This window comes from Zalophus californianus, chromosome 9 (genome assembly GCF_009762305.2).
Source record: "Zalophus californianus isolate mZalCal1 chromosome 9, mZalCal1.pri.v2, whole genome shotgun sequence".
In the NCBI taxonomy this organism is placed as follows: domain Eukaryota; kingdom Metazoa; phylum Chordata; class Mammalia; order Carnivora; family Otariidae; genus Zalophus; species Zalophus californianus.
Window position 1 is genome coordinate 437,264 of NC_045603.1, and position 22,871 is coordinate 460,134.

General features: G+C 62.4%; 1 protein-coding gene across 6 annotated transcripts in view; it reads left to right on the forward strand.

The window, feature by feature from the left end:
* PLXNB2 (plexin B2) overlaps positions 1 to 22,871 on the forward strand; it is a 29,449-nt gene that overhangs the window by 793 nt on the left and 5,785 nt on the right. The window contains exons 1-22 of one of the 6 annotated variants that reach the window (XM_027592957.1): positions 6,761 to 6,935; positions 10,675 to 10,723; positions 11,165 to 11,217; positions 15,113 to 16,199; positions 16,555 to 16,737; positions 16,824 to 16,952; positions 17,512 to 17,612; positions 17,711 to 17,837; positions 18,171 to 18,324; positions 18,921 to 19,035; positions 19,116 to 19,224; positions 19,306 to 19,407; positions 19,898 to 19,990; positions 20,254 to 20,335; positions 20,417 to 20,577; positions 20,685 to 20,833; positions 20,991 to 21,099; positions 21,215 to 21,351; positions 21,498 to 21,668; positions 22,060 to 22,189; positions 22,301 to 22,528; positions 22,617 to 22,793. In XM_027592957.1, the coding sequence (XP_027448758.1) occupies positions 15,126 to 16,199; positions 16,555 to 16,737; positions 16,824 to 16,952; positions 17,512 to 17,612; positions 17,711 to 17,837; positions 18,171 to 18,324; positions 18,921 to 19,035; positions 19,116 to 19,224; positions 19,306 to 19,407; positions 19,898 to 19,990; positions 20,254 to 20,335; positions 20,417 to 20,577; positions 20,685 to 20,833; positions 20,991 to 21,099; positions 21,215 to 21,351; positions 21,498 to 21,668; positions 22,060 to 22,189; positions 22,301 to 22,528; positions 22,617 to 22,793 (3,531 nt within the window). In that variant the 5' untranslated portion in view covers positions 6,761 to 6,935; positions 10,675 to 10,723; positions 11,165 to 11,217; positions 15,113 to 15,125. Of the gene's footprint in view, positions 1 to 6,760; positions 6,936 to 10,674; positions 10,724 to 11,164; positions 11,218 to 12,641; positions 12,663 to 15,112; positions 16,200 to 16,554; positions 16,738 to 16,823; positions 16,953 to 17,511; positions 17,613 to 17,710; positions 17,838 to 18,170; positions 18,325 to 18,920; positions 19,036 to 19,115; positions 19,225 to 19,305; positions 19,408 to 19,897; positions 19,991 to 20,253; positions 20,336 to 20,416; positions 20,578 to 20,684; positions 20,834 to 20,990; positions 21,100 to 21,214; positions 21,352 to 21,497; positions 21,669 to 22,059; positions 22,190 to 22,300; positions 22,529 to 22,616; positions 22,794 to 22,871 lie in introns of those variants that run through there. The other 5 variants (XM_027592956.1, XM_027592958.1, XM_027592960.1 and 2 more) reach the window with 5 other exon arrangements.

Here is a 22,871-nt window from a genome sequence, read left to right on the forward strand (position 1 = left end):
TGTTTAGGTAGGCATCCTGGATTCCAGGTCTCAGAACTGTGTGGGTCTGGGGACATACCTGGTGCCTGGGCCCTCCCCTCGCCTTCTGTGACCCAACACCTCTGCATGCTTCCTCCAGGAAGCCCTCCTGGCTGGGCTCTTCCCACCCCTCTGTGCTCAGGCTTATTAGCAGATTTCTGGGGTCCCTGAACTCACGAGCCCGGGAGCTTCCTGCCACGTCACTAAAGCTTCTCTTCCCAGCAACTTGGAAAAGGAAGGAAAGGGTCTGTGTCCGCTGTGGCCTGTGGCAGTGGTCAGGACTGGGGGCAAAGCTGGGCCCCAAAGCTAGTGGAATATTTCAGGGCTTGGAGGGTTTTCTGGCCTGTGCCTGCCGCGGGGAGCTCCCTCATCCATGTCTAACTTAAGCTGGGCCCTGTGGAGAGTGGGGGAGCAGGAGGGTGGAGGGGTGCAGCTTGACCCATGCCCAGATGTTAACGCTGGCATGGCCTGGAGTTGCCATCTGAGAGTCTGAGAGTTGAACAGCTAGTGGAGAGGGCATCCTCTGCTCTGAGGTGAGGGTCCCCAGGAGGGTAGGGTCAGCTTAGGCCCGGCTGAGCCTGCTGGGTACTTTTTGTGGCACGTCAGCTTTTAGGAATTCCCAGAGATTAATAAGGACAGACAGGTGGGCTCCACAGATCTGAGCCTCCCACCTCTTCCCAGCATACCTACGGAGTGGGGCGGGGGGCGCACCCTGGTCTATGGGGTGGGCCCCTCTGTGAGACCTGAGGTCTGGCCAGGGGTTCCCCCCCAGGGAGGGAGGGAAGTTACTGAGAAAAACAAGGGTTTGGAATGTGAGTCCCCCCTCCCCCGCCGGCTGCCTGCCAAGAAGGAATTATTTTGGATTATCCAGCCGTGTCCAGCCACCCAAGGGGGGAGGCTGCAGCCCTGGGAGAGGGATCCACTTCCGGGGCTGAGGGTTGAGAGCACCAGGAGGGAGGGACGGGCAAGTCTGGGCAGCTCCACCACCTCCCGAGGCTGCTTAGACCGGTTGGAGGCGGGGTGGGAGGGGATGCATCACCCTTGGGTTGGAGATTGTAGGCTGCCTTAGCCGGCCCTGCTAGCTAGCTTGGAGTGGACCCAGGCCCCTCCAAGGAAGGCCACAGGGTTGGAGGGGCCCTAGATTCTGTCCTCGGGGCTTGGGGGAGGGACCCAGCCAGGGGACCCCTTCAACCCCAGAAGACTTAGCACTATGGCCTGAAGGCCTCTGAGGCTGCTCTCCATAGCCAGGTTCAGGGACACACCTTGGCGAGTTACTCACACCTGGTGCTTCCCAGGGATGACGGAGAGCAGGCAAGGGCGTGACTTAGATTGCTCAGGGTGAGGCACTGGGGTCTTCTCAGGCCGAACCTCAGGCCACCTTCCTGCACCCCCACAAGCCCCTTCTCTGACAGTCCAGCCCACAAGTGAGGGGTTCCCCAGGTGAAGAGATCAAAGCCATTAGTGGGTCCCTGCGAGGAGCTGTCTGGGACACTGCCTCTCCTGTGTGGGCTCCCTGGGTCTGCGCCTGAGTGTGCCCGCCAGCCATGTGCCCAGCAGCCCCTGTGGGGACCACATTGGAGACACAGAGCCGGCAGCTTGGGCGGAGTGCAGGAAACCCAGGGCCCTGGCCCTAGCCCAGGGGAGTGGAGCAGAAGAGATTGGATTGGACGGCACTGGGGTGGGCTGGCAACCTGGGGAGGGGTCCATATGGCATATGCCCATCTTCCCCAAGAGGGCACGGTTGCAGGCACTTGAGCCATCCCAGGACTGAGGCCACTCTGGGAACATGGCATCCTGTTTCCTGCCTTGGACCCACATCTTGGGCCCAGAGCCGAAGATCCCCCTGGGATGCTGGGTGTGGGCAGGGGTGCACTGGTGGGGAGAGGCTGTGGGTGCCAGCACCCTCCCCTGTGGCCCCTTCTCTGCTCTGGGTGGGGCCACACACAGGAGCCGTGCCCTCTGCCTCCGGGGGCTGTCTTGCTGTGAGTTGCCTCAGTCCCTGCTGCAGCAACAGGTACCCGGCAGGAGGCTGTGGCCTTGCTGGTGGGGGGAATAAGCTTTTCTTCCCTGTTGAGGAGACTCCTGTGTCCAGAGCCTGCCTTGGACACAGGTTCGGGTAAGGCTAGGGGAGGAGGTGAGCGGGTCAGACCTGCCAGAACGCAAGCCCAGGTCTGGCCACTTGGCGGGGCTTTGGTGGTCCCCTGGCCATAACTTCTGAGATGGACCGGCTTCCTTGGGGGCTCCCTGGGGACTAGGCTCTAGCTGAGGGTGGGGGCTGGGCAGAGTCCCTCCTCCAGAGCCTAATGGGTGTTTGTGTTTGGGGTGGGGCTGTGGGGTGGGGTGGGGCCAGCCTGTAGCTAATTGTCTTTGGACTCAAATTACAGGCTGAGGGGGCGGGATCAGGGGCCTGTCATTGGCTGGCAGGGTGGGGGCAGCTCCAAGGGGCCGGCGGAGCTTCTCCTTTCTCCTGTGGTCCCTACACACCCTTCCCCTCCGTGGTTTCACATCTCCTGACAGGCCCCTGGTTCTCTCTGCCTCAAGGCTAGGAGGACCTCGGTCCTCTCAGCTGCCCAGGCAAGAACCCTGCCCTGGGTCAGGCCAGCACATAGCTCACCCTGCCTTGGTCGGTCACCTCCGGCAGAGCATTGGAAGGGCTGGGCTGGCCCTTTGCTGTCCTGCTCGCAGGGCCACCTGAGTGGGTCTTCGTTCCTCTGCTCTGTGGTTGATTCACAAACTCGTGACAGTGACTGGACCCAGTCCCCTGGAGGGAGCCTGGTGTAGCCATGGATGGCGGTGAGGGACACTTGCAGGGCTGGCCTGGCCCCGGAGCTGGGCTTCTCTTTCCCACTTTGTCTCTCTCTGTGGTCTCCCCGCCCCACCTTCCCACATCTCAGCTCCCCTTTCACACACAGGGACTGGGCCTCTCACTGCCATTTCCCACTGTGGCTGGCGCTAGTCCGCCCGAGTGCTTGGCATCTCTGTGCGGGTCTCACCCCCGGCTGGGACCGGGGGCATCTGGAGACAGGGCCAGGCTCGGGGCCCACACCCGTGTCCTCAGCCCCTGAGAGGCATGACTTCTGAAGCCTGGTAGTCCCCTGTCGTCATCGTGCTCGGTGACTCCTGGCCCCAGGGCCACGGGGAGGGAGAGGGAAGCCTTTTGGGTGCAGCCTGCATTCTGACCTCAGCTCTGCCATCAGCCCTGCCCTGGACAGGTCACTTTCTGGTACAGAGACCAGACCCCTGGGGCCGTGCCCCCTGGCACCTCTGGCGCAGCTGGCCAGCAGTTCCCATGTGAGGCTCGGGATGGAGAGGCCCACTGGGGAGCTCAGATCTCTGTGCCCAACACTGCCCCAGCTGGGTCCCCTTTTCAGGAAAAGCGAGAAGGAGAAAAAGGTTTGATGGTAGTCTTTCAGGATGCCACCTGTATTCACAGAGCATCCGGGCAGGGGCGTCTGCCCCCAAGGCCATTCTGACTGGCCCTCTGCTCTGGTCTTGTCCCCTGAGCCAGCATGCCCCCTGTGCAGGCCACGGGCCATGTGTTGGGTGGGGCCTTGCGGGATGCCACTGGACCCCCTCCCAGCACACCACTGGGCCCCAAGCTGGCTGCTGGAGGCAGAGGCCATCCCGAGAGGCCCCAGCAGGCAGCATGTGGGACAGGGACAGAGGGTGCTCTTCTCGGCCAGGTCCTTGTGCTGGGAGGAGGGGTGCCAGGCAGGGGCCTGGGAGCAGCCCCGATAGATCAGGCGGCATGGCTCTGTCTGGGGGTCCAAGGGGGCCTGTAGCACTTGTGGTTCAGAGGCCGTGGGGTGGCAGCTTGGTGGGATGGGGTGACCTGGGTGGAATGGGGGCCCAGCTATAGAGAGGTGGATTCTAGACCCCCACCCCCATTCCAGGGTGTTTTCAGAGCTGGAGACCCACTTTGGAGGAGCGCCAGGGCATAGGACACTGCTTGAGGTGAGGCCTTCTGTGGAGAAGGTGGTGGCAACCCCTCTCCTGCCCAGCAAGTAGGAGAAGCCATTTTAAGTCAAGCAGAGCGAGTTGGCAGGGGTGAGTGAGGGTGGGTGGTGGGTGGGAAGGGATCCAGCGTGGTCCATCTGCTCTCCTCTTGGAGGTGCTCCCCACAGGGGCCAGGAGACTTGAGGGCTGGCCTCCTCATCCCCCTCTTGGCATCAGGACTGATTTGGGAGCCACCCAGAGGGACCTCAGGAACCAGGAGAGGGTGTCAGGATTGGGGATTGGAGGCCAAGGAGAAGGAGGGGGGCTGGGCCAGCAGTGCTTCCTGGAGGTGGCTCCTGGTCTGACCACAGGCTCAGCACGTTGCTGAGCCGAAGGGGCTGGGCTTGGCCGCAGGCAGCTGGGCCTCCTTCCTGGGTGCGTCCCGGGGAGGCCAGCCCCCACCTCCTCCCTGAGCCATCCAGCCCAGCTTGTTGCCTCCCCAGCACCTGCATCACACCACCCTGCCTTGCTCTGAGCTGGGGCATTTCCTTACTGGGGATTCCTAGTCCCTCTGCCCTCCCCAAACCCTTGACTATTTGCTATTGTGGGGTTCTGCCTGCTGCCCCACCTTTAGCCTGGCCCCCAGACCCTGCCCAGCACCACAAGCACAGTGCACCTTGCCAGGCCCTCAACCTTGCCTAGACAGGACACTTGAATGGCAGGCGACAGCCTGGAGCCTTTCCCTGCACCTGCGTAGATGGCCCTGCCTCCACCCTTCCCGCCCATGGTCCCACTCTCCAGGCCAACTCCAGGCCTGCACAGCTCTGCCAGCCCTCTTGGCCCCTCTGGGCAGCCTGGGCTACCCCAGTGCTGGGGCCCTCCAAGACTCCTCCCACACACAGCCTCTCACAGCCCAAGAGCCTGAGTCTGGGGAACTTCCATGGGCTGTTTGTCCTGGGGACACTCGCTGGATGTTGCGGAAGGGACCCCTGTTGGCAGGGTCCTTCACTGGCATCACAGACGTTTGTGCCTGCACATGTGTGGTCACGTGTGTGAGTTGTGGCTGGTTTGCCGGCTTGGCACAGTGCCCCAGGCTAATTGTGGGGTTCGGTAGTGATCGAGGAGGCGGGGCTGGGGTGACCGCCGAGGCGCTGACAGACTGATGGGGAGATTATAGGCCTTGCTTGCTTCTCACTCACTCGGGCCCTCACCCGTCCGCCCCCCACGCCCACTCCCGCCTCCCGCACATGGCCCACGAACGGGGCTCTGGGTGGGGGCTGGTCCTGGGCCAGCCACAGGCTGCCCTGGGCTGCAGCATCCAGTCAGCTGGGAGGTGGGCCTGCAGAGGGGAAATGAGTGGGAGCAGCTCAAAGGCGGGGCAGGCAGGCAGGCCAGGAGGCCAAACCTTGGGACCAGTGGCTCCCGCCTGTCATTGAGGCCCAAATGCCCGTGAGACTGCCCTCAGCCTCTTCCAGCTCGGATGTGGGGGCTACTCACATGGAGCCCCTCTGTGTCTGCAAAGCTGTCCGAACTGCTCTTCTTACCTGGGTGGTGGCTGGAGACATCTGTGCTCTGGGCGCCCCGCAGTGTCCGACCCCCAGCCGGCCCCAGCCTTTAATCTGGCCCCTCCCCATCTCTCGACCTCTCTTTCTGTCTCTCAGTCCGACCATAGGCTACGCACTGGTGAGGTTATCTCAGGAGGATGTCCACACGTGCCTACAGGCCAGGCCCATCCCACCGGCTGTTAAGTATTGACTGAGGCCACTGTGCGAGCCAGGGGAGGAGACGTGTTCCCGGGTCCCCAGCACACCACAGTTCAGTGCACACAGGAAGCTGTCAGGGGCTCTGGGCCGAGCAGATGGGACGGGTCAGCGGGCCCCAGCCTGGGCTTCCCTGGGGAGACAGGGCTGTCAGTGGAGAGTGTTGAGCTGTGGAGTGTTTTGATCCAAGGACTGCTGTGCAGAGGAGGGACCCGGGGCGACCCCAGAAGGGCCTAAGCATGTCCAGATGGGACATGGTGCCTGGGACTCAGGAGGGAGGCATCAGAACCGAACAAATCCCACCTATGTCCCAAGGGCCTGGGAGGCCAAGGAGGCTGGGGACTACTGCCTGCAGGAAGGGTCCACACAGTATCATTTCCTGAAACTGTGTTCTCGGGTTTTTCTGAGCCACCTGGCCACAGTGTTAGGCTGCAGTGAGTGGCACAGGAGAGCTGCCAGCTTGCCGACAGCACGGGGATCCCAGTGTTCATGGACAGCCACGAGGGACAGACAGGGAGGGGCTGGAGGACACACACCCAGGCTTTGATGAGCAAGCTCATGAGACGCCTGAGGGCCAGGGCTGGATGCGATAACCCTGGTCACAGTGTCCTCAGGCCTCAGACAGAGTTGCTGAGCGGTCACCTGGATGCTCTCAGGGGTAAGGAGCACCAGAAGCCTGGGTGGGAGGCTGGTGGGTGGGAGATGGGAGCAGAACAGGCTGGGGTTTCCCTGGGCACATTCTCCTTAGCCTTGGGTCTCGGGCCCGTGACTTCCTCACTGCCACCAGCTACGGGTGACTTAAGCCTGAGACCCAGAGTCCAGACTTCAGGAGGCTGGGCACTCCCCCCAACCCAGGCTGGGGATGGACAGTCGGCCCGCAGTCCAGGCAGGTAGGAGGAACCTGGCCCCAGGAGCCAGGGCTGGTGGAGAGGGGGTCCTGTGGGAGGCTCTGCTGGCGCTGACGCAAGTCTCAGGCTACGACGTCAATCTGTCCCTAGAGCCCCGCCCCGCCCCACCACGCCCCACCCCTGCCCTAGGTGCCTGTGCCGGGAGAGTTCAGTCTTCGCCCGGGTCGGGGTCATGCAGGCTGCTGCTAGGGCCAAGGTGGTGGGTGACGGGCTGGCAGCGAAGGAGGAGGCCGAGTCCTGGGACTGACCCACTGGGCCAGGAGGACTAAGGCAGGTAATGGCCGGTCGTGCGCTGGGCTGAGCCAGACACCAGGTGAGCGCTCCGCGGCGGCGGCTCCCCTTGCCCACGTGACCGCCGCCGCGGTCATTGTCCGACCCGCCGGCGCGTTTTGGGGTCCTGGGTGAGGCTCGCGCACCGCCCACGTGCTCCCCTCCGAGGGTGCGCGCGGGACGCGGGGCCGTTCCCAGGTGACCGTGCCGCGCGCTCCGGGGAGCCCGGCGGGGACGCGGCCAGGGCGGTTCCCCATCCCCCCACCCCCCCAGCCGACCTCTGACCCAGGGCACCCGGCGAACGGGGCAGGGCGCGCAGGACCCCGGAGGTTCCGGGGGGGGGGGGCGCGCTGGGCGTCCCCCCCTCCCGGGCAGGTACTCACCCCCACCCCATCCGCGCCCCTCCCTCACGCTTGTTTTGAAAACAGCCGAGGCTCGGATTTGCAGGCAAAATCGCCGGCGTTTCGGCCCGTTTTGTTTCCTCTGATTTGTTTAACGCTCCCCGCTAATTGCAGATTTGCATTTTCGTCGGGAGAGTTGAGGCCTGGTCCCCTGGCTGCCAGCTGCCGGGCGGGGGAGGGGCGACTCCCTGGCTTCTCACGTGGCGCCTTGCCGCCGGGAGGCTGGCTCCCCGCCCGACTGGGGGTTCCTAAGGCCCTCCACACGGTGCCAGGGCACCCCCACGATTGGGGGGGGGCAGTGGGCTGTATCTGTCCTCACCTGGCCCTGAACCGCTCCCCCCCCCCCCCCCCGCGTCCCTTTCTCTGTGTCTGCCTGTGCCTGAGCCCTCATCTCGGTCTCTGGGCACCTCTTCTGTCCTCCTGGTCCTATCCCAGCCCCATCCGGGTCCCTTTGCGGAGCCCACAAGCCGGCTGGCCTGGCGAGGGACAGCCCCCAAGCTGGTCCCCACCTCCACTAGGCCTGGGTGCTGTGTATTGTTTTGATTTCAGCGTTAAGAAATGGCTCAGTCTGTGTTGACTAGAACAGTAGCCTGGAAAGAACCCGGACTCTCGCTGGCACCCGGGGCAGAGCCTTCCCTCAGGTGGGGCTGAGGGCTGCGGAGGGGGAAACTGACGAGCCCCAGCCCTGGAGCCTGGTCTGGAGTGAGGACTCTGCCCTTCCCGTTTAGGGGCCTTCTGTTCACCTTTTTTGGGGTGGGGGGTGCAGAACCTGCCCATGCAAGGGGCCCGTTGTCTGTGACTTAAGAGGAAGACGGAACCTGCGGGGAACCACAGGGACCCATCTGGCAAGAGACTCTTACTGCTTCCCGCTCTGGTGGAGAAGAGGCCTGTCTCCCATCCGCGCTGTGGCTGGGGCAGGGAATAGCGCCATGTGTGAGGCTTGGGGATCAGCTGCAGGGTCACCTGTGTGTTCAGCCCCTCCATTTGTGATGCCATCAGCTTCCTGGTTCACTGGGCTCAGGCCCGCAAGTGCCCACCGGCCAGCTCCTGTGTTCAGGTGTGCGCGTGGCAGGCCCGTCAGTGAAGGCCGTAGACCGAGGAGGATGAGTGACCATCCTACAGGGCCAGGTCAGGGTGGGTATCTCGAGATTCTGAGGGATGGGTAGTTTTCTGGGCAAGGTGTGGGGGAGAGCAAAGCTGAGACGTCAGTCACCCGGAGTACCGCCCCCACTGTAGGCACAGCCATAGGACCTCCGCACATGGATTTGCTTACACTTCATGGCAGTTCACTGAGATCGATTTTGTGGTTACCCCCATTTTACATGGAGAACTGAGGCCCGGTGTAGCTTTGTAAATAACCCACATCACCAAGATAGAAATCGACAGAGAGCTGGCGTTTGAATCCAGAAGTCTGGCTCCAGGGGCGCCCAGCTGGTTCAGTCAGTGGAGTGTGCGACTCCTGATCTCAGGGTTGTGAGTTCGAGCCCCAGGCTGGGTGTAGAGATAACTTAAAAATAAAATATTTTAAACAAAAACAAAAGACAAAAGTCTGGCTCCAGAGTTGTGCCCTTGAGGCTCTTCCGTGTGGCAGTGTTGGGTGTGTGTGACTGGGGGGTGGCGGGCTAGCCATGGCCTCAGTGGCCTGTGGTTGCACAGAAGAGTGGCCTTCCTGAGGCAAGAAAGGCTGGCTGTTGGGGGAAGGGTGGACTAGCTGGGAGAAGCTGGGGGCAGGATTGGGTGGTTGAGAGAGGCATCCTTGATTTAGGAAAGGCCCCAGGACTTGGTGGCTGAAGAAGGGAGAGGTCCAGGTTTCATTCTGCAGGAAGTTTTGGCTGGAGGAGCCTGATGTTGGGAGAAGAAATCAGTGGGCTGCCTCTGGGAGGGTCTGAGAGTAGGACCCAGCATGCTCAGTGGGTCAGTCAGGATAGGTCCCTGGAGGGGGTTGTGTGCCTGTGGGGGCTGGGTGGAGGAGTGTGTGTAGGCTCAGGAAAAAGGTGTCCCTTGGAAGAGGCCAGCCTCTCTTGGCTTTGCCTACAGCAGACAGAAACACACAGAAACACCACCCTGTCTGGGGGCTGGGGATTCCTAGGCATGCCCCAGGTTGAAGTTCAGAGCGCGCACGTTCTCTCCCCCCTGCCCCCGTCTGGGGGCTGAGGACTCAGGTATGCCCTGGGGTGAAGTTCAGAGGCTAGATGGAGGAGGTTGAGGCATCAGGCATAGGGGCACACGGAGGCCGGCATGCTGTCCCTTCAGGTGGGAGTTTTGCATGAACTGTTCAGTCCGTGTGCTGTGGACCCCAGTGCAGTTTGCACCTGTGACGGCCACCGCCTCCAGGCCAAGCTAGCCCCTGCTTTCTCAAGAGACTGCATCATACCGACGCCCAGTGGTTTGCGCCCTGAATTTGCCTGTGGAGTGGCCCTTTGCCCCTTTCACAAAGGCTGCATTCAGTGCCTGTGGCAAAAGGACACCCCTCATCCCTGCACCCAGAGCCTTGAGCCCCTCGGCCTGTGCTCAAGTGCACACTGCCCTGCCCTCCTTGCCCCTGTCCCTTGGATCTGCCATAGGTTCTGCCCTGGGTCTTGCTCTCCAGGAATGCATGTTAGAGTGTGCTGCATAGGACACTGTGGGATGGGGGTGGGGAATGGCCTGGGCCTTGTGGAGGTGTTGGAGGCACAGTGGTGAGGGGTGGGGGGCAGCCAGTCTGGGAGCCAAAGGGGGGAGCAGGAGTGGCTGAACCTTGGATGTGGGGAGCGGCTGGATTGGCCAGGAAAGATGGTTGAGTCCAGAAAGCCATATCCTAAAGCAGAGTGGAGCTGGAGGGAGTGGGCTAGGGGGAGGCAATCATCATTAGATATATACCCCTTTTTATTTAGACAATATGTGAATCTATCCCTGTAAAAATTTTTCAAAAATTGGTAAATGAAGTTATTTTGCTATCCCAGTCCCCTCCTCCCTGCCCCCAGGCTTTACCAACATTTTCAGTTTGAAAGAAAGCTTCTAGAACTTCTCAGCAATTAAACTGATGTCCACATACACGCCCATGGAGACACATGGGCTCCGGTACCATGGCGGCCCCTGACATGTCTAGGCTCTGTGGACTCAGCACAGACCACCCCCCGGGTGGGCCTGGTTGGTTTTTTTGGGGGGGGGCGGAGCTCTGGTTGGAGGCTGGGTAGTTGCTACATTTTCATCATGATAAACCATGCCAAGAAGTATCCTTGGACAGGCTCCCCCCTGGATATACATGGATATTTATGGCAGATGATAGGATACAATAGCAAGTTTTACTGACTGCTACAGTGTAACAGGCTTTCTTGAATGAATCATTTAGTCCTTACAAACTCCTGGGGGGAGTTCACTATGACTATCTCCATTTTACAGATGGGGAAGTGAGGCAAAGAGAAGTAACTTGCCCAAGGTCACACAGCTAGTAAGTAGAATTTGGGGGTCAGGGGTATGCTTATTTTTCAGAAAGCAATTTATATTTTAATCAAATATATGTACCTAGTTTAAAAAAAGTAGCTGGTACCAGCAGACTTAATAGTGAAAGGGAGCTGTTCCCTGCCCTGTTTTTCCCCAGGCCTTTTTGAGCAGAGAGAGGGATGTGTCAGGCTTGTATTCTGGAAAGACCAAGTGGGTGTGTGTGCGTTGGGGTGCTGGGCTAAGGGACCTGGAGGCTGGTGTCTGAGGGAGGGGCTGTGCTGGGAGCAGGGTGGAGGAGGCAGAGGAGGTTGGGGGTTTCCTGCTCCAGTGGCAAAGGCCAGATGAGATCTCTTGAGCTGCTGCCCCCCCCCCCCACCATATGGAGCAGAGGAGATGGGGAGGCAGGCCAGGCTTGTGGTCAGACCACTGTTGCTCCTTTGCTTCCTAGAGAATCTTGATGCTGGCCCAGAGCAGAGACTGAGCGGGACGACTGGAGCCTCGGTGAGTGGAGGCTGGGCCCCACCTGGGGAAGGCAGTGGGGGGCTATGGCCACACAGTGAGGCTAGAGCCTTCCACTGGCTGTGGGTGGTGACCTTGAGGCTCTGGTCTGGCTGGGCCCAGTGTGCACAAACCCAAGTGCCCTGGGACGCCTGGGTGGCTCAGTTGATTAAGCCTCCGACTTGATTTCGGCTCAGGTCATGATCTCAGGGTCGTGAGATTGAGCCCTGTGTCAGGCTCTGTGCTCAGTGCAGAGTCGACAGAGTCGGCTTGAGATTCTCCCTCTCCCTCTGCCCACCCCCCCAAGTGTGTGCTCTCTCGCTCTCTCAAATAAATAACTCTTAAAAAAAACAAAAAACAAGTGTCCTGCCCATAGGGGCCACTCCCAGCCAGTGCCCCCACCCCTGCCCCCAGTTCTCTGAGACCAAGCTTTCCTTGGGAGGGTGGGCTCTACAGTGAGACTGGCAGGAGAGCTGGCTTCTGGAGCACAAGGACTGGAATTTGGGCTTGGGGGAGGAGTGCCTGTCCAGACATTTTCTGGGCCAGCAACAGGCCGGAGTTTGTGCAACTTTTTGGAAGTGCACCTCCGGACTTCAGCCAGGAAGAAGGCCGTCTGATGCCCTTGAGGAAATCCCCGCCAGCCCCGGTGAGCCAGGGGTCCTGGGGCTGCCTTCAAAACAGGAAGCGCCCGTTCCAGGAATGCTAGGGACACTAGCGGCAGGAAGCTTTGCTGGCTGTGCCTGGCGCCTCCCGCACAGTGGCTTGAGCTCCCCGGTCAGGTGGGTCACCCTTTGCTCCCGGACCTGGCCAGGAAGGTCACCTGAGGCTTTGTTTATCCAGGAAGTGGGGTGGCGGGAGCTGCTGCCTCTGGAGTGTGACCCAAGTCTCTCCTGCCACCCTGGATGACTTGGGCTCAGCCTGGGTGGGGGGTGAGTTTGGACACTGGGATTTAAGTCTCACTCTGCTCGCCACCCAGAGGGATCCTGGGGCAGTAGCGTGGGTGGTGAACAGCACAGTATCTGGACCAGCTTTAATGCCCGCGGCAGGATCTGGTCCCAGCTCTCCCTGATGACATACCCAGTATTGGTTGGGCAGTTACGGTGTAAGACCTGGGGGGCTCTGGGGCAGAGGAGGAGGCTGAGGGAGGGTCCAGGACAAGCTTTTTCAGAACAGGAGTGCCCCAAGACTTCCTCAAGTTGGTCAGCTATGTCTTCGCGTCCTGGCCCCGCTTACAGACCAGCAGAGGGGCCCTGGGCTCCTTGGGTTCACGTGGGGTGATCCACCCGGCCGGCCCCTGCTGCTGGGGTGGCCTGGGCTCCGGCCCCGCCCCCGCGCCCCGTCCCCGCCCGCCTGCACTCCCTCCCTGGGCCCCGGGAACATTCCATTCATTCCGAGCTCCAGCAGGCCAGTGGGAGCCGACAGGGGCCGGGGTCGCGGCGGCGACGCGGGTAAGCGCGGCTGGGTGGGGGAGGGCCAGCCTGGGCAGGAGGCGGAGGGGCCGGGAGGCCCACGCCCCCACCCCCTTCACCCTCGCTGGCGCCACAGAGTGGACTTTGGGCCCTGATGCTGCGCTAAGGGAGGGGGGGAAGGGCGAGGGGGCGGGTCCTTGGGCGCTTTCCTTCCCGGGGAGGGACAGGGGAGGGACTGTACCCGCGGGCACCCGAGCGGCCAGGGCGGCCAGGGCCTGGTGCGCCTGGTTCTGCGCACTCTCAAAGTCAGGGACAGCCCAGCTCCACGCCTGGGGATCTCCCAGACTGTGCTCGCCTCTCCCCCAGAGAGGGGTCTGGGGAGGTAGGGACCCCTACCGTTCAGTGGGATTCCCTGAAGGGCTTGTGAAATCTTCCTATCCCTGACGAAAGCCGTGACTATCTCCCCAACCTGGTGACCCCGATGAGGGGTCACCCTGGCTCTCCTCCTGCTGCCCTGCCTTGGGCCACCTTCACTTCACCCTGGTACTGCCCAGTCTTCTGCCCCAGGCAGCCAGGGGCTCCTTACCAGGTCCCTGTCGTCTCCCCTTCTGGACACGTTCCAGGTAACCTGTGGGTGGCCCCTTTTCCAGTGGTTGGTGAGGAGGGCATGGGAGGTCACCAGGGGCCAGGCAAGAATTCTGCACTCCAGTACAAGGGGGGGGGTTCCCTGCAGGGACAGCAGGGGCCCTGCAGTGATTCTGAGGTAGAGAGGGCTTTGTCAGTTGGTTGCTTCTTGGTTATACTTCTTCAGGTTTGAGGAAGGTTGTGGATACTTGGAACAGAGGGATGCGGGGGGGGCGGGGGGAGAACAGCCACAGCCTGGGGCCCAAGCAAAGAAGGAAGTCCACTTGATGGAAGAATCACAGGTTCCATGAGAAAAAGCCAATGCATTCCAGAAAACACAGCTTTGCCCAAAGCCAGTGCTCCAAAGAAATGTCTCCTCAGATGCTTTTCTGCCTTCCTGGAAGAGATGGACAGGGCACGGGGCAAGTCAGGGTGTGGACAGGGTAGTAGAAAAGAAATTGTTTCTTGGGGGAATAAGAGCCTATCCAGGGAGGTGGTGTTTAAGGAGGCCACAAAGGGTGAACCAGCTCCTCTCCAAGTGCAGCCTGGGCCCCTCATTCCCTTCTGCCATCCGGGTCTGGCACCACTCAGGCATAGGGTAATGCAGGACTGCCCTAAATGTCATGCCAGACTCAGGCAGATTACAGTGCATGCAAGGGTGAGCACTCATGCACGCATCTGGAGAGGGCACTTTGTGGGGAGAGGATCGTACAGGGGGTTCTGACCAAGACAGAGCAGGTCACCCAAGGTGGGGGGTTTGGGACGGCCCCAAGATGGAAGAGGCCTAGAGGCAGAATGGCCCTGCCTGAGTTTCTCCGAGATCTCTGTGTCCCTGAGTTGGGGAGGGAGAACCACATATGCTCTGGGTCCTCTCATCTGGGGACACTTTATCTCACCCTGGCTTTAGCAGCTCATCCCTTGTACACGTGGACACATGCATGGGCCTGCATATGTGCAGGAACATGTGGTCAGACAGACACCTGCACACCGGCTGGGCCTGCCCCAGCCCTGCAGGCAGCACACTCACTGTAGACTCCAGGCTCTCCCCTTCTCGGAGAGCTGGCGGATTCTGGAAATTCTTCCCAGGGTCCTGCTTCCTGCGTGCCTACACCTGAGTGTCCACCGTGGGGAGCGCATAGGCAGGGTGGACAGATTGTTGTGGGTTCCTCTGCTGGTTCACCAGGGGGAGGGAGCCTGGAGGCCCAGGGAGGTGGATGGGGAGGCAGGGCTGAGCTGAGGTCCGGGTGGCTCTGGTGGGCAAATATAAATAAATGTGTGCCGGGGGCACGTGGCGGAAGAGTACAACTCTTGATCTCAGGGTTGAGTTAAGCCCCATGTTGGATGTAGAGATTACTTTAAAAAGAAAAAAGCGTGTGCGCCTTCACTAATCCACACCGTTGGTTCCTCCTTTCCATTGGTTTCCTCTGTGTCTCCTGGGAGAGTGCACCATGTGCAGAGAGTCACGTGTGTGGTTTGCATGTCCAGGTGCCCTGTCAGCCTGGGCTTGTGCTCCAGGGCTTATGGAGCCCTGGGGTCACAAGGTGTGGGGAGGGCACGTGCGTGAGTACCTGGGAGACTATGTAGAGGCGGCACTCCACTGCCTTGGAGGTGGGCCTGCAGGTGCTTTGACCCTGGTCAGTAGGTTGGTTATAGGTTGCACTTCTTGAGAAGGGCTGGGAGTCAGTCTCCTTGGAGAGGAGGACAGGGGGGCCGGGCACTCCTGGTGTGTCCTGCACGGCCCTGACCCTCGCTGGCCTGTGTTCTCATTTTTTGGGCAGGGTCTGGAGAGGCCCTGGAGGGAGTGCTTCCTCTGCACGGAGGCTCCTCCAAGCTGGGACTCCCCTGACCCTTCTTTCTTCCCACAGGGTGCCAGGGGCGATGGCTCTGCAGCTCTGGGCCCTGACCCTCTTGGGCCTGGCGGGCACAGGTGCAGGCCTGCGGCCCCGAAAGCTGGACATCTTCCGCAGCGACACCGAGCTGAACCACCTGGTTGTGGACGAGGCATCGGGCATGGTGTACCTGGGGGCTGTGAATGCACTCTACCAGCTGACTGCTGACCTGCAGCTGGGGCAGCAGGCGGTCACGGGCCCAGCCCTGGACAACAAGAAGTGCACGCCGCCCATTGAGGCAAGCCAGTGCCACGAGGCCGTGCAGACGGACAACACCAACCAGCTCCTGCTGCTCGACCCGCCCGGGAAGCGCCTCGTCGAGTGCGGCAGCCTCTTCAAGGGCATCTGTGCCTTGCGCGCTCTGAGCAACATCTCCACCCGCCTCTTCTATGAGGACGGTAGCGGCGAGAAGTCCTTTGTGGCCAGCAATGATGAGAGTGTGACCACGGTGGGGCTGGTGAGCGCCACGAGCCCTGGTGGCGAAAGGGTTCTGTTTGTGGGCAAAGGCAATGGGCCCCATGACAACGGCATCATCGTGAGCACCCGCCTGCTGGACCGGGCCGAGGGCAGGGAGGCCTTCGAGGCCTACACGGACCACGCCACCTACAAGGCCGGATACCTGTCCACCAACACACAGCAGTTCGTGGCTGCCTTTGAGGATGGCCTCTACGTTTTCTTCGTCTTCAACCAGCAGGACAAGCACCCGCCCCGTAACCGCACGCTCCTGGCTCGCATGTGCAAGCAAGACCCCTTCTATTACTCCTACCTGGAGATGGACCTGGAGTGCCTCGACCCCAGTGACCCCCAGACCCCTGCCTTCGGCACCTGCTTGGCAGCCTCTCTGGCTGTGCTGAGCACCAGCCGGGTGCTGTACGCTGTCTTCAGCAGGGATGGCCGGAGCGGTGGGGGACCCCGTGCGGGCCTCTGCCTGTTCCCGCTGGACGAGGTCCATGCCAAGATGGAGGCCAACCGCAATGCCTGCTACACGGGCACCCGGGAGGCGGGCCGCGACACCTTCTATAAGCCCTTCCACGGCGAGATCCAGTGTGGCGGCCACGGGCTGGTATGTGGCCTCAGCACCTTCTCCCACAAGCCGGGCCCGCCTGCGTCTGTGTGGGTCTGCATGTTGCTGCTGCTTGCGGGTGTGTCCCTGACCCCCCAGCTTATGGGGCCCAGGGAGAGGGTGTGTGTGTGAGGGGTCACCGTGTCGGGCACTGCTTCTTCCAGGTGTCTGATCAGTGCCAGGCCCGTGCTGGGCATTGGCCGTGCAGCAGTGCTTACTTGGGCGGGGTCCCTGATTCCACGGACCCTTGGTCCTGGGGACGTGTGTGGGGACCACAAGTGCCAGGGGCCCTCGTGGGGAGGGCATCCAGAGCAAGGGGATCTGTACCCAGAGCTGACAACACCATGGTCCGCAGGGCGCCAGTGAGAGCTTCCCGTGCGGCTCTGAGCACCTGCCTTACCCGCTGGGCAGCAGAGACGGACTCACAGCTACGGCCATGCTGCAGCGTGGAGGCCTGAACCTGACAGCTGTGGTGGTGACCGCTGAGAATGGCCACACTGTTGCCTTCCTGGGCACCTCAGATGGCCGGGTCCTCAAGGTAAGGCCTGGGGCTGGGGTAGGGCGGCTCCCAGGGGGCCGTCTGCGCAAGACCCCTGTCTCATGCACCTGCCCTCACACCTGCAGGTGTACCTTGCCCCGGATGGCAGCTCCGCGGAGTACGGCTCCATCCTCGTGGAGATCAACAAGAGAATCAAGCGGGACCTGGTGCTGTCCCCGGATCTGGCCAGTCTTTACGCCATGACCCAGGACAAGGTGGGCCTGTGGAGCCCCTGGAGAAGGGGCCTTGGTGGTCCAGGTCACTGTGAGCGGCCTGGAAGGGTGTGGGGGGGATGGGAAGACTTCCCGGCGGCATTTGACCCCGTGTCTCTCTAGCGCCTTCCTTGTGTCTGAAACGGTTTTTGTCTGTGGCCCTGCCCCCGTTCCATTCTGACAGGGGCCCCCCAGTTTATGGGGGGGCTGGTAGAAGAGCCCTTCAAGGTGGCCTTGGGAGTATCCAGGTCGGCCAGGTGCCTGTCTCGGGGAGGGGGGTTGAAGGGCCTGAGCTGGCGCGGGGAGGCACCACAGCCGGGACCCCCGTGGTTTCCTGGGACCCCACATTATCCCAGGCCAGCCGTGGCCACAGGGCAGGCCCATTCAGAGCCTGGAGGGCAACTGCTGCTGGACCCTCACCAAGCTGGTCTTGTGTGGGGGTCAGGCTTTTAAGGCTCAGAGGGAAAGGTGGGATCAAGCCCGTGACCCCAGGAATGTCCGGGGCCCGAGAGGCAGGTCCTCGTGGCTGCCGTCGTCCCGCTCACTGTCCTGTTGCTCTCAGGTTTTCCGGTTCCCCGTGCAGGACTGTCTGAGTTATCCAACCTGCGAACAGTGCCGCAGCTCCCAGGACCCCTACTGCGGCTGGTGCGTCGTTGAGGGACGGTGAGTGCCTGGGACTCCAGGGGTCTCAGCCCTGCCCTGGGGGGCCTGGGGGTATGGCTGACTGGTGCCAGGACTGAGGCCACCCCCTGCCCCTGTAGATGCACCAGGAGGGCCGAGTGCTCACGGGCTGAGGAGAGCGGCCACTGGCTGTGGAGCCGTGACGAGTCCTGTGTAGCCATCACCGGGGCCCAGCCACAGAACATGAGCCGACGGGCCCAGGGGGAGGTGCGTGGTGGGGGTGGGCAGGGGCTGGGGGTTGGGCAGGGGTGGGGCTCCTGCTGGCCTGGGGCTGTTGGGTTGTCAAGGAGAACCTTGGCTTATTCTCTCTCCCTCTCTGGCCTGGGCTCTGGGCCCCGAGCCTGAGGACAGGGAGCCTTTCCTTTGTTGGGTTCCCCTGGCCCTTGTGACCTGGGGGGGGGCCCCATTCTAGGAGTTGCTGGGGTGCCCACACAGGGGCCTGTTCTCAGTGTGATGGAGCCTTTTCCAAGGGGAGAGCAGGACAGCTGGTAGGTGTCCTGCACAGAGAGGTCCTGGTGTGAGCCGCACACCCTTCCCCAGGTGCAGCTGACCGTCAGTCCCCTCCCAGCCCTGAGCAGCGAAGACCAACTGCTATGCCACTTCGGTGACTCGCCAGCACACCCTGCCCGCGTGGAGGGGGACGCCGTCATCTGCAACTCCCCACGTACCATCCCTAACACGCCGCCCGGCCAGGGTGAGGCCCCCGTGCAGCTGCTGGGTGGGCACCTACGGTCCCAGGGGTGCAGGCTGAGGTGGAGAGAGCACCTGCCTGGGTGGATCGAGATGGAGGCCCACAAGCGGTTCTGGTTCTGGAATCCCTGAGCCGCGGGTGTGGGGGCCGTGTACTGTTGGCACCAGGGAGCTGCCTGGCTTTGGGCTTTGCTGTCCATGCTGAAGCCCCTCACGCCTCCCCAGCCCCATCCAGCTTGAGACGGGTGGGGCTCTGAGTGTCGCCAGTGGAGGAGGGCTTGCTGGTGCAGCAGGGGCCTGGCAGGTGCTCTGCCCCAGGTGCTGAGGAACCACAACCCTCAGTGCCTGTAGGGACAGAGAGAGGGTCCAGGAGCCCAGAGCTGGGAGCCGGCACTGGAGCCGAGATCTGATCGCGCTGGCAGGCCCAGCTGAGCCCGGTGCAAGTCACAGACTAGGGTTCCACCCTGGGCCCGTGGGAGCTATGATGGGGCGAGGGTTTGGCTGCAGAGGCCCGGTGCCCGCCCGCCTGGCCTGTCCGCACCAGGCCGGCCCTGTGTGCTGAGGCCCCTGCCTGAGGCCGTCCCGATCTCCTGTCTGCAGACCACGTGGCTGTGAACATCCAGCTCCTCTTCAGACGTGGCAGCATCTTCCTCACTTCCCATCTGTACCCCTTCTACGACTGCCGGGAGGCCATGAGCCTGGCGGAGAACCTGCCGTGAGTGTCTCGCTGGCCCAGTGTGCCCGTTGCCCATTCCCCACCGTGGGCCCCGCGCTCCTCACCACCCTCTCCCCCAGGTGCATCTCCTGCGCGAGCAACCGCTGGACCTGCCAGTGGGACCTGCGCTACCATGAGTGTCGGGAGGCCTCCCCCAACCCTGAGGATGGCATTGTCCGTGCCCACATGGTGAGGGGCCGTGAGCATCCTGCCGGAGCTGGGCTACTTGGCCATGGCCAGGCAGCCCTTCACCAGCCTTCTTCTCTCCAGGAGGACAACTGCCCCCAGTTCCTGAACCCCAGCCCGCTGGTCATCCCCATGAACCACGAGACCGATGTAACCTTCCAGGGGAAGAACCTGGACACAGTGAAGGTGGCAGGGGCTTGTGGGGTGCTGACCTGGGGGCAGGGCCTGCCCAGTGAGGAAATGCCTGGGGGTCCAGCAGGGGCCATGGGGCTGGTGCAGTGTCCAAGTGGCTCGTTCAGAGCCATTTTCCTGCAACACCAAAGTCCAAGTGCCTGGTGCGCATTCGAGCTTCCCTGGCTCGGGACCCAGCACATGAGGGAGGTGCTCCATGTGTATTTGGGGACAGAAGGCAGCAGAGAGCCTGAATGGGCCTGGAGAACATAGGTAGAGAGCAGGAGACGAGCGTTTGGGTGTGGAGTGCTGGGCAGCTGGGACGCCACTTGGTGAGGCGGGAGCAGGGCCGTGCTCTGGGGTTGACCAAGGTGGGTCTGTCTGGGAGGGCTGGGTGGTCAGTTGGGATGGGAGGGCCCGACTGATGGGTGTGGGGCACAGAGAGGGTTCGGGGAGGGCAGGGTGGGAGGCCTGGCTGTGCCGTCCTGACCACACTGCCTTGTAGGGCTCCTCTTTGCACGTGGGCAGCGACCTACTCAAGTTTGAGGAGCCAGTGAGCACGCAGGAACCGGGAACCTTCTTCTTTCGGACCCCAAAGGTGCGGCTCCCAGGGCAGGCCGGCCAGGCTGCTGGATCCCAAGGAAGGCCTTGGGGGCGGGGTAGGGGATGCAGCGGGGGGGCCTTGGAATGTCTGTGTGTCCTGCCACCTGCCTGGAATCAAAGTGATCCTTTGTATGTCTGAGGCTCCAGCTTCCTGCCACCTGGAGGCCTCCCCCTGCTGCCCCTCGGCTCTGGGAGACCCCATGGAACAAACCGGGGATGGGAGCAAGGAGTACAGTGTGTCCCTGCGTGTCCCCCTAGCTGTCCCATGATGCCGACGAGACACTGCCTTTACACCTGTACGTCAAGTCCTACGGCCAGAATGTTGACAGCAAGCTCCAAGGTGGGTGGGGTGGGCAGCTGGGGCTGGGTGGGGAGCAGGAAGCAGGGTGGCCCCGCTGACCACTGGCTTCTTCCTCCACAGTTACCCTCTACAACTGCTCCTTTGGCCGTGGTGACTGCAGCCTGTGCCTGGCGGCTAACCCCGAGTACAAGTGTGTGTGGTGTGCCGGGCAGGGCAGGTGTGTGTACGAGGCTCTGTGCAGCAACAGCACCTCCGAGTGCCCAGCGCCCGTCATCACCAGGGTGAGTCCTTGTGCCTGCCTGGCGGGGAGGGTCTCCGGTCTGCCCGCTGCCCCCGCACACCCCCGCCTGCCCGAGCTGCTGGGTCAGCTGGGCTCTGCCAATTCCAGATCCACCCTGAGACGGGCCCGCTGGGTGGGGGCATCCGAATCACCATCCTTGGGTCCAATTTGGGGGTCAGAGCAGAGGACGTCCAGAGGGTGACCGTGGCGGGCCAGAACTGCGTCTTTGAGCCGGAGCGCTATTCCGTGTCCACCCGGTGAGTGGACAGCCTGAAGCCTGGGCTCCATTGGCTGGGCTGGGGGGGCCAGGTGACCCGGGTGGGCGAAGAAGGAGGACGGGATGCAGGCGTGTGCAGGTGCCCAGGGCTTGCACACCCACAGCGCAGTGTCCCACCCTGTCTGTGAATCACCCAGGATCGTGTGTGCTGTAGAGGCCGCCACGGGGCCCATCACAGGGGGCGTCGTGGTGGACGTCAGTGGGAAGCTGGGTCATTCACCACCCCATGTCCAGTTCACCTACCAGGTAAGGGCCTGGCCTCTCGACCATTGAGGGTCGCGTGTTGATGTGGGGTGGGGTGGGGTGGGGTCGAGGCTCCAGCGCCCCAGCCCTGATCCGAGTGGATCTGTTGCTCTTCCAGCAGCCCCAGCCCCTCAGCGTGGAGCCAAAGCAGGGGCCACAGGCAGGCGGCACCACGCTGACCATCAGTGGCACCCACCTGGACACAGGCTCTGAGGAGGACGTGCGGGTGACCCTCAATGACGTCCCGTGTAAAGTGTGGGTGTCACCTGCGGGCTGGGGCTCTCTGGTTCTGACCCTGAGTCTACTCTGGAGCGGGCCGTAGAGCCAGCCTGACCCACTGACCCCCTGGCCTGGGGCTGGGCTTGACACTGACTTGCAACCCCCCCTCCACTCCCGGCCAGGACGCAGTTCGGGGCACAGCTCCAGTGTGTCACTGGCCCGCAGTCTGTTCTGGGGGAGCTGCCCCTGGAGATTTACTACGGGGGCTCCCGGGTGCCCAGCCCTGGTGTCATCTTCACCTACCGCGAGAATCCCGTGCTGCGGGCCTTCGAACCGTTGCGAAGCTTTGTCAGGTGTGGCCTCCGTCTCTTCCCTGGGGGCAGTGGTACCAGCTGTGGGACCCCCCACCACCCCCACCCCCTTCCACTACTTCCCAGGCACCCTCTGCCTGCTGGACTTGAGAGGGTGTAGTAGGGCTGGTGCTCCAGAGAAGCCCACTGCACCCCCAGATCCGCTTCCTTCTAGAAACCCAGATGGGCAGCACTGCCCCCCGCTCTGACAAGCGTTGGCAGTGCTCACAGTCCTATGCTCAGAGCTTGATCCCCAACCCTGTCTCAGAGCCGCATGAATACCCAAGAGCAGACTCCAGACCCTGCCCATCCCCAGCCCACTGTGTGGCCAGAATTTGGGTCGGGGAGCTGCTTGCCGAGTCATGCCCACTCAGGCACTGCCCCCCGTCCCCAGTGGTGGCCGCAGCATCAACGTCACGGGGCAGGGCTTCAGCCTGATCCAGAAATTTGCCATGGTGGTCATAGCTGAGCCCCTGCAGTCCTGGCGGCGGCGGCGGGAGGCCGGACCTCTGCAGCCCGTGACGGTCAGTCTTGGTGTTGGCGGGGGACTCAGCTCCACCACGGCCCCCTCAGCAAGTGCGGGCTAGGGATGGGGCCTGGGCCATGCGGCCTGACAGCCTGGCCTCGGCCTGCAGGTCACGGGCACAGAGTACACATTCTACAACGACTCCAAGGTCGTGTTCTCATCCCCCGCGGTCCCCGAGGAGCCCGAGGCCTACAATCTCACGGCACTCATCCAGATGGACGGGCACCGGGCTCTGCTCAGGACCGAGGCCGGTGCCTTCGAGTATGTGGCCGACCCCACCTTTGAGAACTTCACGGGGGGTGTCAAGAAGCAGGTCAACAAGCTCATCCATGCCCGGGTGAGGACTGGCCACAGCCTGGGGGGTCAGCAGGGGAGGCAGCCCGAGCTTTGGTCCCTGACTCCCTCCTGGTCACTGTGACCCGCAGGGCACTAATCTGAACAAGGCGATGACGCTTCACGAGGCCGAGGCGTTTGTGGGCGCCGAACGCTGCATCATGAAGACGCTGACTGAAACAGACCTGTACTGTGAGCCTCCAGAGGTGCAGCCTCCCCCGAAGCGGCGGCAGAAGCGGGACACGACACACAACCTGCCGGAGTTCATTGTGCGTGTGGTCATGTCAGGGCGCAGGCTGGGCCGGGCTGGGGGTACGGGGTTCTCCGTCCCGGCCACACCTGTCCTT